The sequence below is a fragment of the Parasteatoda tepidariorum genome, chromosome 1 (genome assembly GCF_982258835.1).
Source record: "Parasteatoda tepidariorum strain Cologne lab strain chromosome 1, Ptep-v5.0, whole genome shotgun sequence".
NCBI lineage: Eukaryota > Metazoa > Arthropoda > Arachnida > Araneae > Theridiidae > Parasteatoda > Parasteatoda tepidariorum.
In genome coordinates, this window is record NC_141755.1 from 90,232,661 (window position 1) to 90,248,051 (window position 15,391).

The 15,391-nt window shown below is 28.8% G+C and overlaps 1 protein-coding gene across 1 annotated transcript; it reads right to left on the reverse strand.

The window, feature by feature from the left end:
* Positions 1–836: 836 nt before the first annotated feature.
* LOC107457236 (uncharacterized) lies at positions 837–13,924 on the reverse strand. The gene is made up of 6 exons (XM_016075348.4): positions 13,602–13,924; positions 7,284–7,339; positions 5,399–5,500; positions 2,815–2,850; positions 2,222–2,248; positions 837–968 (listed from the first exon to the last, which is right to left on the reverse strand). Exons 1-6 carry the CDS (start codon positions 13,699–13,701, stop codon positions 954–956), a joined length of 336 nt encoding a protein of 111 aa, XP_015930834.2. The 5' UTR covers positions 13,702–13,924; the 3' UTR covers positions 837–953.
* Positions 13,925–15,391: the final 1,467 nt, after the last annotated feature.

Genomic DNA, 15,391 nt, shown 5'->3' on the forward strand with positions numbered 1-15,391 from the left:
CGATTACCTTTATTAATCATTTTTTTATCTGAACTTAAATTTTAAAATAAAATTCTCTATGATCTGGATTTGTGCTGCCCCCTACATTCCGCTTTCTGAATCCGATTCTCTGATGACGAATTGTCACCAATTCTGTATTTTAGAAGGATGGTTATTGATGTAACACAATCAATTTTTGACGACTTGGAGTGTTAATGATTGTGTTTGATTATGCATAAAATAATTTTAGCGTTGAAATATTTTTTTCTGCATAAAGTTCTTTTTTTCACTTTAATGTGTATGGGTCCAATAAAACGTAACAAGGCTTATACTTTCTGTCGTTCGCTACAATACAGAAACGTTGCTGAAATTAGAATATCATTCGCATTCGAGGAGTTTTGGCATAAACTTTTTGTATTTGTTTCACACTATTTCATTTTCAAATGGTATTTAATGTTATTTGATTTTGTTAGCAGAAAAATCTGAAGTTTTATAAATAAAAATACATTTTATAGTCGAAATATAAACTAGCACATGTGAAGTGTACGAAGAGCCAAAAACTATTTTGTTCATAGCCCTGAGCAAGTTTATTATAATATGTTTGAATTTATTATGAAAATATTGCTCTGTGATTATTAATGGGTGTGATACAGTAAACATAAAAACTGTGGTAAACATTAACTGCAACATCAGCACAGTGAGAGTTTCGTACGAAAATGACTTTATGTTCTGTCTTCTGTGTTTTTGTTTCTTTTGTGAGAAAAAGTGCTTCTTTTTAAGTGTGAGGAATGCGCTTCTGTTCTGTTTATGCTTCTGTATCGGTGCATTTTCAAAAACGATAAAAAAAAAAAGCTTCATTGACAATTTTTAATCAAGTTTTATTAAAATATAAACTTCTGTATGATAAAAAAATAATACACTTAGTATTTTAAATTTTCTTGTCATTGCAAAGCTTTTTCCTCCACTTGACATCTCTACTGAAAGCATCCCTAAAAAATATAATCATAATATCAACATGCAATACAACAATAATAAATTAATTGAAATCTTATATATATCGAAGCATGAGTTCTTGAAATATATAAATGTTACTAATTTATCTTTATTTATTTATTTACTTTTTACACTTAACAATACTTTCGCTTTACTTAAGTTTTGCAATACTTAAATAGCTTAAGCAAGGTGCATTCAACGTGTGATCCGTGCGCCACCAATAGTCTGTTGATGATATGAAGAAAATGATGAAGACCATAAAATGACAATTATTATAACTGCTGATTAGTAGTGCAAAAATTGTGGCTTATTAACACTTCCTAGTGGAAAAGCCTTCGCACGGGTTACCATAAACAAGAAATCCAATCCTTTAGTAGTTCTTATGCTGTAACATCTTTAGTCCCCCCACTACCCAATTTAGTAGTCCGGACGTTGTGTTAACTCTCTAATCCCCCTTCCACCGTGCAGCTTTTGTATTGTATATGCATATTGTATTGTATGTTCCTATCATCCATATGCATATTGTATTGGACTACTAAATTGATCAGGGCGGAGGCCTTCTCTCTTCTAAGAGGTGTTGGGCTTAGATGCTTAAAAAGTTTGATGAATTAGCCTATGGAATAGTTCAGATTAAATGTAAATACGAAATAATAAAACGCTAAATAAAATGATTCGGTAAAGGAAAACAAAATCGAAAACAAGAACATGTTTGGCATATCTGCATATACGGAAGGCGACTAAATATTAAAAACCATACATATCAAGAGAAATTGTCACCCATTTGGATTTCTCAAATTTATTGACGTCGACCTCTGGTGCAAAATGTAGAGGATCCTTGGTGTGAAAGATGCAGTTTCGTATAAACAGAGTCATTTACCATGACAAGTTTCTCACAGGCTTTGTTAAAAAGTTCCTTTGCTTTCTTAGTTGAAATCTATGATGTCGAACATTGTCATAGACAGTTCGATATGGATCGCCTTTTCGAAATTAATTATAAAATTATAAGAGTTGGGCTCCAACCAAAATGGCTAAAATAAGGGAACAAAAATTTGTTTAGGGTAAAGATTTTTTTTGTTGTAAATTTAACTACTTATACGAATATATTAGCACACAAAATTAATGGATTTGATCTAACTCTACTGGATAGAATCTATTTTAAAGTTTCTCTCTTGTGACGGAGCGCGCTAGTTGTTATGTTATGGAAAAAAAGAGAGATATAAAAATTAGCAAAAGAAAATATTTTACTTACGTTTGTTTTCATGTATGCCTCTTTCGGCTGCAAAAGTACAAATTTATTTAATCAAAAAAAAAATTATAACATTTTATAATTAACGTATAAGGACATGCGATGATAATGCAAAAAAAAGGATCTTAATTTTTCATCTGAAGTTGGGATTACGAGGATTGAGAAAGTAATATTGATTTCTTGGGAAATGGAGAAAAAAAAGAAAATATTAGTAAAAAGTAAAATATTCTTTTAAGAGAATTATACTTTAATAAAAAAAACAGGAAGCACTTTTTTTATGCGATTTTTGCGTGACATACTAAAACATGGAAGTTTAATTATTCTTATTTTTTTCAAAAATCGGAATCTATTGCTTACAGTATAAGGTTAAAAGTCATTACAGTTTACAACCTTTTCATTTAATTTAAATATTTTTTAAAGCTACAAAGTTAAAATCATACAAGAACATTCCATCTTACTTTCAAAATAGAGAAACAGTTATACAGTTAAACAGTTAGTGAAGAAATAGAAATCTTTTCAGTTTCTTTCGGATAGATCCCGCTTTAATAAAATTTTAATTATTAAGATCAATATATATATAATAACAATTTACTTACAGCTCCCTCAAGTTTTTCCATCAGGCAATCACAGCACTAAAAATGTAAATAAATCAATGTTATCTAAAAATGGTAGGGTATACTTTGTGTTATGTAGACTAAAAAATGTGAATAAAGCTTAAATGAGAGCTCAGAAATGGACATACTATAGTTTCGGTTCTTTAAACAAGAACCTCCCTCAGTGTCTAAACACCAAAGGATAGTAAAGAAGTAAAGAAACAAATTTGTGCAAGGTGCTTTAACCAATAGGGATAGAGGAGAAAGTTTGAATAAGATAATAATAGGACGATAAGAAAAAAGCGTTTAGCAGGAGCTGAAGTGTTTCAAAAGATTAAATTGGAATAGATTTCAAAATATTGGGAAACAGTATACTAGAAAAATCATTAGCTAAATTATTAGAAATACTTAAAATGTGGAATGATTTCCAGAAATCAAATTCGATTGATGAAAACCAGTGGGTATGATTTTAACAGAAGAATTCACCACTACTCTTCATGTACAAAATTTGATTTCTGGGAATCATTCCACACTTTAAATAATTCTAATAATTTAGTTAAGGATCTTTCGAGTATCTCAATGTTTCCCAATATTTGGAAATCTATATAGATGCAATCTTTTACACCCAGGAGTTTCTGCCCAATCCCCTCATACTTGTTTCTTATCTCTCTTCGTTTATTATCCTGTTCAAATTTGTCCCCTTGTTTCTATTAATCTTGTTTATAGAACCAAAGCTATAGTATGTCTATTTCAGTACTCTCGTGTGTGCTTTATTTACGTTTTCTTTTTGCTTTCAGGCAACGTGATATTTAATATTATGCGTGATTTAATTACTAAGTAAAAAAATTTTTTAATTTTTTAATTATGACCTTAAGTAAAGTCACTAACTAAATTCAACAAGTAACGTTTTTACATTTAGCAGAATAAGTAAGATGATTCTAAAAAGATGAATCACTTATTCATCACAACCATTACAAACTTGGAGAAGAGATGGGTTTGAGATTTGTGAAGCGTCTCCCACTCAGAAATGACATGGGCACCTCCTTATTATAAACTGGCTGTTCATGCTCACTTGAACTAATACTTTTCCTTATCAAAATTATCTTTTTTTTTCTAGTATTGATTGTGAACATGGTATTTAACTCGAACACAAGTAATTTTCTAAAAAAATCTATTTTAAACAAATTGTATCCCATCTTTTATAAGGTGATTACGATGCATTCTGTGAAAGAAATTCAAAAACCTGTAAATTAAATTGGGGTACTTTTGCTGAGGAATACAAATTTGCAATTGGCACTTTCTTTTTCAGATTATAAAGTTGTCTCTTCTACTTCAGTCTTGATGTTAGGGATCAAATTTTGTAATATTTAAAAATATTTGACTTGTGTGTGAGCTAAGATTTCTGATTCGCTACGTATCTCTCAAGACATTTGACTATTCATATACTCTTTGGACACTCAAAGTGCTGTTACTGTTAATAATTCATGGTAGACCTTTATTTCTTTTATTCCTAATGAATTTAAAGAACTTACTTTAGAACTAAGCTGGTTTTACTACCAATTTTTTGCGTACAAATTACAACACTGAATAATATAAGTTTCACACTTTTAACTATATCTTGCCTACACAACCTACTTTCCATTAAGCAGGCCCACACACTGAGGAGGCAAGCAGCAAAAATAGAGGCATACATCTGGCGAATTCCTATATTTTTGCGGTAGGATGCGCCGAAGTGATGTGCGCATACTAATACAAATGTTGGGGAATCAGCCTCTCGTATGTCTCGTACTTACCGGTTGATCTGTCAGTGTATGGCTAGCCTTTGACAAAATGGTCTGACACGGATGGAAGGTTGGTGAACGGCATTTAATGTTAATAATTTTTTTAATGAAATGTATTAATTTAATGAGTGTCATATAAACTTCTTTTTTGTTCAATGGACAGTGTGCACAATAAAAAAGGAAACTTTGGCTTATATAATGATTGGATTTTCATGTACTGCTTTCAATCTTAAAGGTTCGAAGGTCTAACAATCAATATCTTAATTAATATGTGCAGGCGATATTTTAAGTCAGTATATCTGACGCAAAACATACCTTCACTAAATAAACAGATTTTTTTTCGACTGATTTGAATTCTTGAACCTCAAACTATGGGGGAAATAGATCTCACTAGCTTGGTCACGAGAATGAACCAAAGATTTTAGATAATCAAAATTTTTAAATTTTTGGATAATCGAAAATTTTTTGCACACAATGATAAAATTCGTTTATCGAAGATAATTCCATGTAGAAAATTTTCACTATATTTTTTTATTTTGATTTACTTATTTAATAATAGTTGAAAACATTTTGACTTGTACAATATACCAATTTTTATATTTTAAATTATGCAAATTCAAATGACAAAATACAAAATTTGAGCGAAATCGTTCGAATAGTACTCGAAAAAACAAAGTTTGATATTAAACAACGATCATTCATTATCATTTTGCTCTCTGTAGAAAGGTTAACTAGTTCTATCTTTTTATATGGTGTTAAAAATTAACCTCTTATGCCTCTAATATAATAATGAAATTGTTACGAACCATTTTAATGTCAGGAATAGACGCATCACAAAGCTTTGTTTCCATATCTTTTCCGCAAACTGGTACTTTATCGCTGCATTCAGTTTTCACGATAGCGTCAGTCTGAAAAATATTATGATAATATTGAAGAATAACACTCTGAAATCTAACTTATGGATAAACTTAGACTGTATAACTTAGTCTTAAATATAACAGACTTTTGAAGTAGGTTTACACATGAAATACCACAAAAACGAGTAACCTATTCTTAATCTTTTTTTTTCTACTTAATACTCCTTAAGTTTTGTACAAGGGTTTCCTTGTTAAGAAAAGGACAAGTTTGACAGCCTCAGAAATAGAGTAATGATAGCAGCGCCACCAATCAGGGTTTTCAAAAAAGGTTTGTAATTGATTAACCAGTTCAGATAAGCATTATATCAATTTTGGAAAGAGAAGTCGTGGTGGCTCTGGGGACAGATCATTCGCCTTCAAATGAGGTGAACTGGATTCGAATCCTAGCCTTGGTAGGTCGATACGAATTCTACACCAGGCTTGCATCGACTACAGTGCTAACGTAAAATATTTTCAGTGGCAGACGGATTACACATTACAGTCAGGTTAACCGTGGAAGGTTTTCGTGGTTTTCCTTTCCATACAATGCAAATATGGGGTTAGTTCCATCAAATAGTCCTATACGAAGGCAAATTTCTCCCAATACTTGATCCAGGAGTTCCCTTGCCTTGTGTATTGGTGCCTTCTGTATTGGTTTAAATTACAAAGTTACGGAGTTCAAAATCAGTAGTGGTAAAACCGAAATTGGGTCGCAGCTCAAAGACAGTTATAAATTATTGAGAGAGATTTTAATCTATATATTAAATTTTTGAATAATTTTGGAGGCAACCATCTGTACTAAGCCAACGTTTTTGGCTCCATGAAAATCTGTTTTGTTCCAACGCTTTTTGCTCCATGAGAACAGAAATATGTAAAGCCTAATTTATTATGTGTTTTAAAAAAATGTGTTCTATTATTTAAAAAATGAGAACCTTTAAGGCTACCTCTGCGATAAAGTTGTATCTTTCAGAATGACTCTCAATAATGTATGAAATATTATTACGATATGAGTATTTTTTTTTCATTTTTGCTACATATACAGGACAAGTTAAAAATGTACATACATTCAGAAGTAATATAATGAGCAAGCTTTAAACAGTCGCAAATATATTGCGCTGGAAGTCTAATCGATATGAGCCGGTTTTCGTAAACAAAAAACACAAAAACTGATAGAAAAGCCACACTTTCGTAACATTTCGGCGTATTTAGCGCAAGCAATGAACTCTTGTATTGGCCACCACGATCCCCAGATGTGGTTTCGTAAAAGAGCGTCTATGTGGCGATGATGGCAGGTCCAACGACTATGACTGATTCAAATGCCTTCATCATGATTGCGATCGCAAGTGATCGCATGTCCTGCGATAAAGACATGCTGCACATAGCTTAGCAAAAATTACACTTCGGGCTTTACGTAAACCGTATAACAAAAAGAACGCATATCAAACATTCGTGAGAAGTACATTCAAAATTTTATTATATTACCAATGTATTTATATACATTAATATTTATATACATTTATGTTTATATGCAGTATAAGCAAAATGTATACATGTATACAAAAAAAAAATACACGAGACTCCCGCATTCTCATACTGTACACTGTTTTGTCTAAACTCATGGAAATAGACTTCTTATTATTCAGTTACTCCATAGAAACCAAAAATTATGTAAACAATTTTTCTTAAAAAGAAAAAAAAATATCCTACTTTTTTTATCTCTAAATAAGAAGACATAATTTTTTGAAATATCTAAGAAAAGAGAGTGATAATAACAAACGTATATACAATAACTTACTATCGGAACTAATAATTCTCTCAGGCACTGAATTTTCTTGTCATCTTTATCAATGCCTGCAAATGATACTTTATTTAAGTTTCTTTTACCACTTTAATCATACAAATCATTAAGAGCTATATATATATATATATATATGAAGAATAAAATATATAATATATAAATTCAAAATGAAGAATAAAACAAAGAAAAATTATAGACATATGAAAAAAAGGGGGGGGAATAATAAGTAAAAAAATAACAAACAACAGTTTATAATATTAAAAAAAAAAAAAAATTATTTAAAAAACCGGAAAAAAAAGATATAATCTTTTCTTCAGCCTACACGATTATATCCGCAAAACAGAATGCTTTCTGATATTGTATCAATAAAGCCAAAGCAAAATATATTAATACAATAGTGTGAGGAGCACTCAAAGAAATTTTTATAATTTGCTTTGGCTTTATTGATACAATATCAGAAAGCACTCTGTTTTGCGGATATAATCGTGTGGGATGAAGAAAAGATTATATGGGTCATTCTCACAAAAACAGTCATTTTCATGTCCCCAGTATATTTTATGTTTGTTTTACAGCTTACGAAAAAAAAAATTCAGGGAAAGTGTCCTTCGGAATGCAAGCTAACAAAAGAATAAAAATAAAATTATAAATTTTTATTTTTTATTTATTTTAGGTAATTAAAATATATCAATATGTCATTCCCTCACTTGTCCCCACTGCTGATTTAAAAAAAGAAAAAAATTGTTTCTGAAATAAATTTTTTTTTTTTTACAAATTCGTGTTTTTTATTTCAGAATACTGAAATATAGAATTCAGAAAATCAATTTTATATTTAATTTCTGATAAAAATATTAACACAGCACTATTTTAAACTTTGTCCCCAGTGTTTCGCGTCATTCCTTCACAACAATGTTCTTATCATCTGCAATCTTCTTAGAATAAAAATATTTTAATAAAAACTTCAGAAGTTAACAACTGGCATCATAGAACAAAATTGCAGTATGTTTCCATCTTCAACTTAAAGAAGCTTTGCTGTGGAATAAATTTGAATGAATCAAACCAGGTAAAATTTTTTACATTTGTCATTCCCTCATGTCATTTTTTAGAGTAAAATAAAATACAGCTTCATCGAGAAAGTGGATAATTATATGTTGCTTTCTTGTATGAATATAATTGTATGTGATTGACTTCAGAAATTAATTAGGCCTAACTGTTATTTTTAAATTTTATTGAATTCGTCATTCCCTCACTAGTGTATAAAGTGAGGGAATGACGCTGAAGTGAGGGAATGATTCAAGATGAGTATATTATCAAATTTTTTTTTGTTCAATCGTGCCAGCCAATTTTATTTCCCAAACCTGTAAAAACTATTAAATATATAAGACTAAATTATAATAAATATTAGGTATACTTAGTATGTTATCATTTTCAAACTTTAGGTAGATGTAACTTAGATAAAAACATGTATTAAAATAAAATATCATTCCCTCACTATTAGTGTCATTCCCTCACTTTTTAAATAGTGAAAATAATTAATTTACTTATTAATTAATTTGAAAAATAAATTAAAAAATTAATAAATTAATTTATTAAATTAATTAATTAATTATTAATTATTATAAATTAATTAATTATAAATTAATTATTTAAAAAATTAATTAATTTAAATATTAAGTATAATTTATAGGATATATACTTTCTTTATAATGCCATTACATATTTCTATTAATATAAAATGTTTCAGAGATTTTTAGTCACTTTACTTTTTCGGGATTTTATGAACTGAAAAATGACAGTTTTCGTGAGAATGACCCATATCTTTTTTTTCCGGCTTTTTTTTCCGGTTTTTTAAATAAAATTTCTTTTTTTCTTTTTTTTTATATATAAACTGCTGTTTGTTATTTTTTTACTTATTATTCTCCCCCCCCCCTTTTTTTTCCATATATCTATAATTTTTCTTTGTTTTATTCTTCATTTTGAACTTATCTAATGAGTTCTGTTTACTTGCAGCTTAAGCGCAATAAATGATACTTATTGTTTTTCTTAACTTTCTTCGTGTTTTCTTGTATTTATTTATGTATTATATATATATATATATATATATATATATATATATATATATATATATATATATATATATATATATATATATATATATATATATATATATATATATATATATATATATATATATATATATATATATATATATATATACTGGAAATTCTGGCTTTCAAACTTATATAGTTCTCATTAGTACTCAATTAGTCAAAATACAAAACTTAACTATGAATTCAATCGAATATATCGTTTTTATATAGTAAAAATACAAATCTTAAATATAAATTTTACCAAATACATCTTTTTTATGCTATGTTCTAAGGAATTATTATAAAATTACCATATCATACACATTAACTAGCAAGCAGCATCATGATAAAACCAGATTTTACTGTTAACTTTACTAAAAATCCTTACCAAAGCGCTTCGGTTTTTGGTGTTCCCATTGATCGGTAAATTTTATCATACTCTGGTTGTTGTGACCATACAGTCTACTAAAATGTTTATTTTTCGTATAGGAATGTCAGTTCTAAAGTGATGTATTAAATTAACTTACATGGGCGCTCGCAATTAAAACCACCAACATGGATCCATGATTGTCAGCGCCGTAGAAGGGATTAGCAAACAGGTTGGAAAATGTCAGTCATTTCGTGCTCGCTAGCAGCCGCAATGGATAGTCGTGCAACGAGGTCCTCCAGTGCGTCAATGGGTGTTCAGATAGTACCATAAAAATGAATCCAAACTGAATAAGTCTGGCGAATGGGGTGGCCAACGGGATCGTTCACCACGCCCAATCCAACCCCCCGCGAAATTCGCATCCAAGAAATTTCGGACACCTATGTCGTAATATATTGGTCCACAATCATGCTGGAATTACAACTGAAGTTTGTATTGCTGTTAGTTGGAGCAATTTTGAACATTTAATGTTAATACTGTATTGCTGCAAATGAAAACTTTGCTTTGATTTGCGTTGATTATACGAAATGTACAGTCTGCAAAAAAAAAACGAATCACCCTGAATAACTTTCGTTCTAATGATCGGATTTTCAGGAACTAAGAGTCAATCTTAATGGTTCTTGGGGGTGACCTCAAATATGCTAATTAATTAGTGCTGACTACTAATTAAGTTACGAAATCAGACACAAAAACGTACTTTCTCTGAATAAACATATATTTTTTTTTTTTACATATTTGGAATCTAGACACTTGAATTAAGGGGGGGGGGTAGACAATTCTATGCATACGTATGTATATTATTGAAATTGTATCAGTTATTGAAAAACAAAATCAAAAAATAAAAAATAATTACATTAAATGAGCACAATCTGGTGTATAATCATATTCTATCAGAAGATCATATCATATCTTATTTTATAAAACTAGATACATTCCTTGAATAAAGTGTTTTTTATTCAAAATGTTTTATTCAAATTTCTTTACTAAATTGCAAATAAATTATCAAGCGACTAAAAAGGAAATATTGTATTTTATAGTTAGAAATAAATAAATAAAAAAAGATTAGCAAACGATTATTAGCGAAAAAAATATGAATGAAATTTTACACTAAGCGCACGAAGTCAAGTTCTTCGCAAGTTTATCACATTTTAATATTAATCACCCCATTTAATCATTTCCTTATTGTCGCCAAATTATGTTTTTTAAAATAATTAATTTTAATTTTTCTCAGCTTCTAATAAAGGAAAACAGTTGAAACTTTAGATTTTTCAATTGAAAAATATGTGGATTAATATGGTATAAAAAAATTCATACCTTATAATTCAAAATTTTTCCATCCTCAATTTAATTAAATAGTAAAAAATAATTAATAATTATTAAAAATTATTTTTTTCATGAAATTATCTTTGGGTAAATGAGTTTTATGACTGGGTGAAATTGTCTTTGAATTGCTTTATTAGTTTTAAAAATATGACTAAAAACGTAAAAAGTGAAATTAACATTAAGGGGTACGAACTTCGGATCGCTCTCCTGACCAAACTATGGGGACCATATTTCCCAGATTGCGGCCCAGATTGTATTTTGAAGGTTAAAAATCCAAATATGTGAAAAAAAATTTATGTTTATTCAGAGAAAGTACGTTTTTGGGTCTGATTTCGTAACTTAATTACTAGTTAGCACTAATTAAGTAGTATATTTGAGGTCACCCCCAGGAACCATTAAGATTGACACTTAGTTCGTGAAAATCCGATCATTAGAACGAAAGTTATTTAGGGTGATATCTTTTTTTTTTTGCGGACTGTACACAGTTCTCCTCCTGTGTCAATTCTGCGTTCATGTCTTAATTCATCTATTCAGACCCTTCTCTCCTTTATTAAAAACATATGTTTCAATACGCTCAATCACTTTTCCTTGTTCGTCCTAGCATCGTAGAATCACCCTGTATTCAGATAAGCACATCGTCAAGTGAACAAACGAATATAAAGAAATCATCGTAAACCTATGTCAGTTTCTGAAATAAATGAAACTTACAAAAAGCATTTCTTTTCTCTTACTCATTCCCTAATGATCTAAGAAGCCATTATATAATGATTTTCTTCTTATGTTTGTGTACCATATAAAAATGTTAATTTAACAGTGTGTATACAAACCCCTACTACAAGAAACAACATTCAAACTATCTAAGTTGTACTGACGTTTTATGATTTTTTTTTCGGTTCTGTATAGTTTAAAAAACAATTCATTGGGATTCGCTTTAAACCACGTACATAGAATTAAAATTCTGGAAGAAATTTAATTTTTCTAAGAAAAAATACTAATTAAATATTTTTAGTTACATACATTGAAAAAAAGAGTTTTAATTAATAGTCCCTTTGTTTTCCAATATTTTTTTCGAAGCATGGTACACAAGGTATCTTGCATGCGCATGAAGGGTGCCATATTAAAAATTGTACTTAATTATTTTAATAATTTTAAAAGTTTTCTTATTAATTTTAAAAGTTCTTCCGACTACTCAAATCAAATTCTCTTTAACAGCTCGAGCAACCATAGTAATCGCTGTTTCTTTTTACTTCAATGATTTAAATTTTAAACCAATGCTTTTTTTAAACAAAAAACTAATTGATTAAAATAGATATTTTAATTGTTGATATTCTAGAAGATTTTATTAATTTCGAAAGTTTCGTATTTACTTTTCAAAGTTAATAATTTTTAAGAATTCTATTCGAAATATCTTTAAAAACTCGGGCGACCATAACAATCGCGGTTTCTTTTTACTTTCATGATATAAATTTTGAATCAATGATCATTTTTTCAAAAAATCTAATTGATTAAAAATAGCTGTTTTTAATCATTTTTGAGCATTGATACTCTAGCTAATACTCTAAATCACTTTATAAATTTGAAATTATTTTATTAATTTATGACTATTATGTTATTTATAAATCATGTAAGCTTCCCTATTAATTTTTACCCTTTGACACAGATGGGACAGCGGTGTCCTTTTTATACATTTTTTTTCATGCGCTCAAATTACGAATATAAAAATATAGAGCAAAATTGCAAATATAAAGCCAAAATATATTTCGGTATTTTTTATTCAGATATAACAGTCTAATAATCAGTAAAAAAAATGTGTAAGATTGTATGGAATTATATTTGGACTAAAATATAAAATTCAAAATAAGTAGTTAAAATTTTTTTTTCATTCACATGCAAAAATTTATTAGTAATTTATTTTGTAAATTAAAGAAATTTCAATGATGAATAACTGTTTTTCTTCGATCTAAATAAGTGCAAGTTTGAAAAATTATTGTTTGGAAGTAAGCCGTGTTAGAAATATTTTACTTTTAGCGCAGAAAAAGAAACGAGTGTTTCATGCTGAATTTCATAACCATAAGTTATTAAAATGCTAAATATTACATTTTTCACTTATTTTGACCTAAATTAGTAGATCTAAGTTAGTTGATCTAAATTAGTTAATCTAAATTAATACAAAATAATGAAAAAAGTTCAAAAAATATGTTTAGTAAAAATTCTGCGTCAGAAGATTAAAAGTTCTTTTGATTATAAGTTCTACTCAAATTCTCTTTGAAAGAACGAGCAATCATATTAACCGCTGTTTATTTTTACGTTACTGATTTAAACTTTAAATTATCTTTTAAACTAATTGATTAAAATAGCTCTTTTTAATCGTTTTTGATGGCAGAGATCGTTCTGACTGTAGCAGATAGATACTTAAAAATTACTAAATGAATAAAAAATAATTTTAAATAAAAATAAGAATATTTTTGTAAAACTTACAGACGGCTTGTTTCATTTCTTGAATGTCATCTTCATCACCTGCAGATACAATTCCAGCAACAAAAATCAAGCAAAAAGCTGATAGGATGAGTTTATACATCTTAGAGGTAATGCTCAGTTGAAAATGCAAAATTTTCAAAATGCGGAATGATTTGAAAATTTAAAATCCCAATCTTTTATACAAGATGAAATAAGGAAAAAGATATTTTTAAAATGTATCTGTTTTTGTATGTTCACATTATGCTGTAATTGATAATGTTTGCTTAAAAATAACACTTATTGTAAGCAAGGGTTTTATAAGTTGAAGTGCATATTTTAACAATAAATTTCATCAAGGATGTTCCTATTAACGCAAATACCTAAATTACAATTTGTAAAGAATACTTTTCAAATAAAAATTTTTGACAATTGGAAGTTTTTCCTGACAACTGACAAGACATATTGTACTTTTTTTTTTAATTTCCCCTGAATTATATGGCTTCGAAGTAATTTTAACATTTGAAAAACATGTTATGCTTTGTTATTCGTCACATTTTGTAACTGTTTTTCCTTTTTCCTTATATTTTTTCAGAATCAGATTTCAAACAATTCAAAACATGAATTACTTTTCATTATTTTTCGAGATAATGCTTTTCTCATGAAAAAATCTAAATCACGAAAGGTTCAAATTTAAAAAGCACAGTTCGGCAAATAAAATAGTAACTTTTAATCTAATGTTTAGATTTTCAGTTAGTTTAGACACTATCTTATATTTTCGAAGATTACGCAAAGAAAAAGCATAATTTAATAGTGTTTTTATTTATTTATTTATTGTTACAACATAAATTTGTAGGCTTTTGTGCTAAATTACAGCTTATTAAATAGTGCAAACGATGTAAGAAATTACAAATACGACTTATTTAAATTTGATTTCTCAGGAACTATTCGACAGCTTTCGATCAGATTTTCAATTTCCTCATGTAAAATTACGTTGTTTAAAATGTTGCGAAAAATTGCGCACCTGCAATTCACAATTTTTCGACTATATTAAATAAAATAATAAACTTTTGCTAAAAGTTATTTTTTACATGGAATTATCTTTGGTTGTTGTTGTAGTAGTTTATTTACGTCGCACTAGAGTTGCACAATGGGCTGTTGGCAACGATTTGAGAAACATCCCTGAGGATGATCCGAAGACTTACCATCACAATTTTGATCCTCTGCAGAGGGGATGGTACTCAGACTTCGGTAGCCCGACGACCTGCAAGCGAAGTTGAGCACTTTACGGTTGAACAGTTTAGCGAGGACCAATATCACACACCCTCGGTCTCTACGCAGACTAATCCAAGTGGTCACCCACCCGTACACTGACCGCAGCCAGTGATGCTTGACTTCGGTAATCTGATGGGAACCGTGTCTTAACGAACACTGCGAGACAATTATCTTTTGATAAACGAATTTTATAATTGTTTTCAAAATTTTTCAGTTTTCTTAAAAAGTTTTCGGGTTATCGCAAAATACGCAGAAAGTAAAACTTACATTAAAAAAAAAAATTAAAAAAAAATTTTTTCTTCTTCTTACGCATAGTAGACTTTTGAACTTAAATGTAGTAAATTTATCTTAATACTATGAAAATAGTTTATGATAAGAAGAGAGCTAATAAAATGTAAATTTTTTACTGAAAGCTAATATTTTAAAACTAAACCATGAAGTAAGAGTTAGAATTATAAATATTTTAAACATTGGTATTCATATTGATTCAGCAGTCATGATTTGTAAAAAGTCCAAAATCTGTAAGAGCCAGGCTGAGA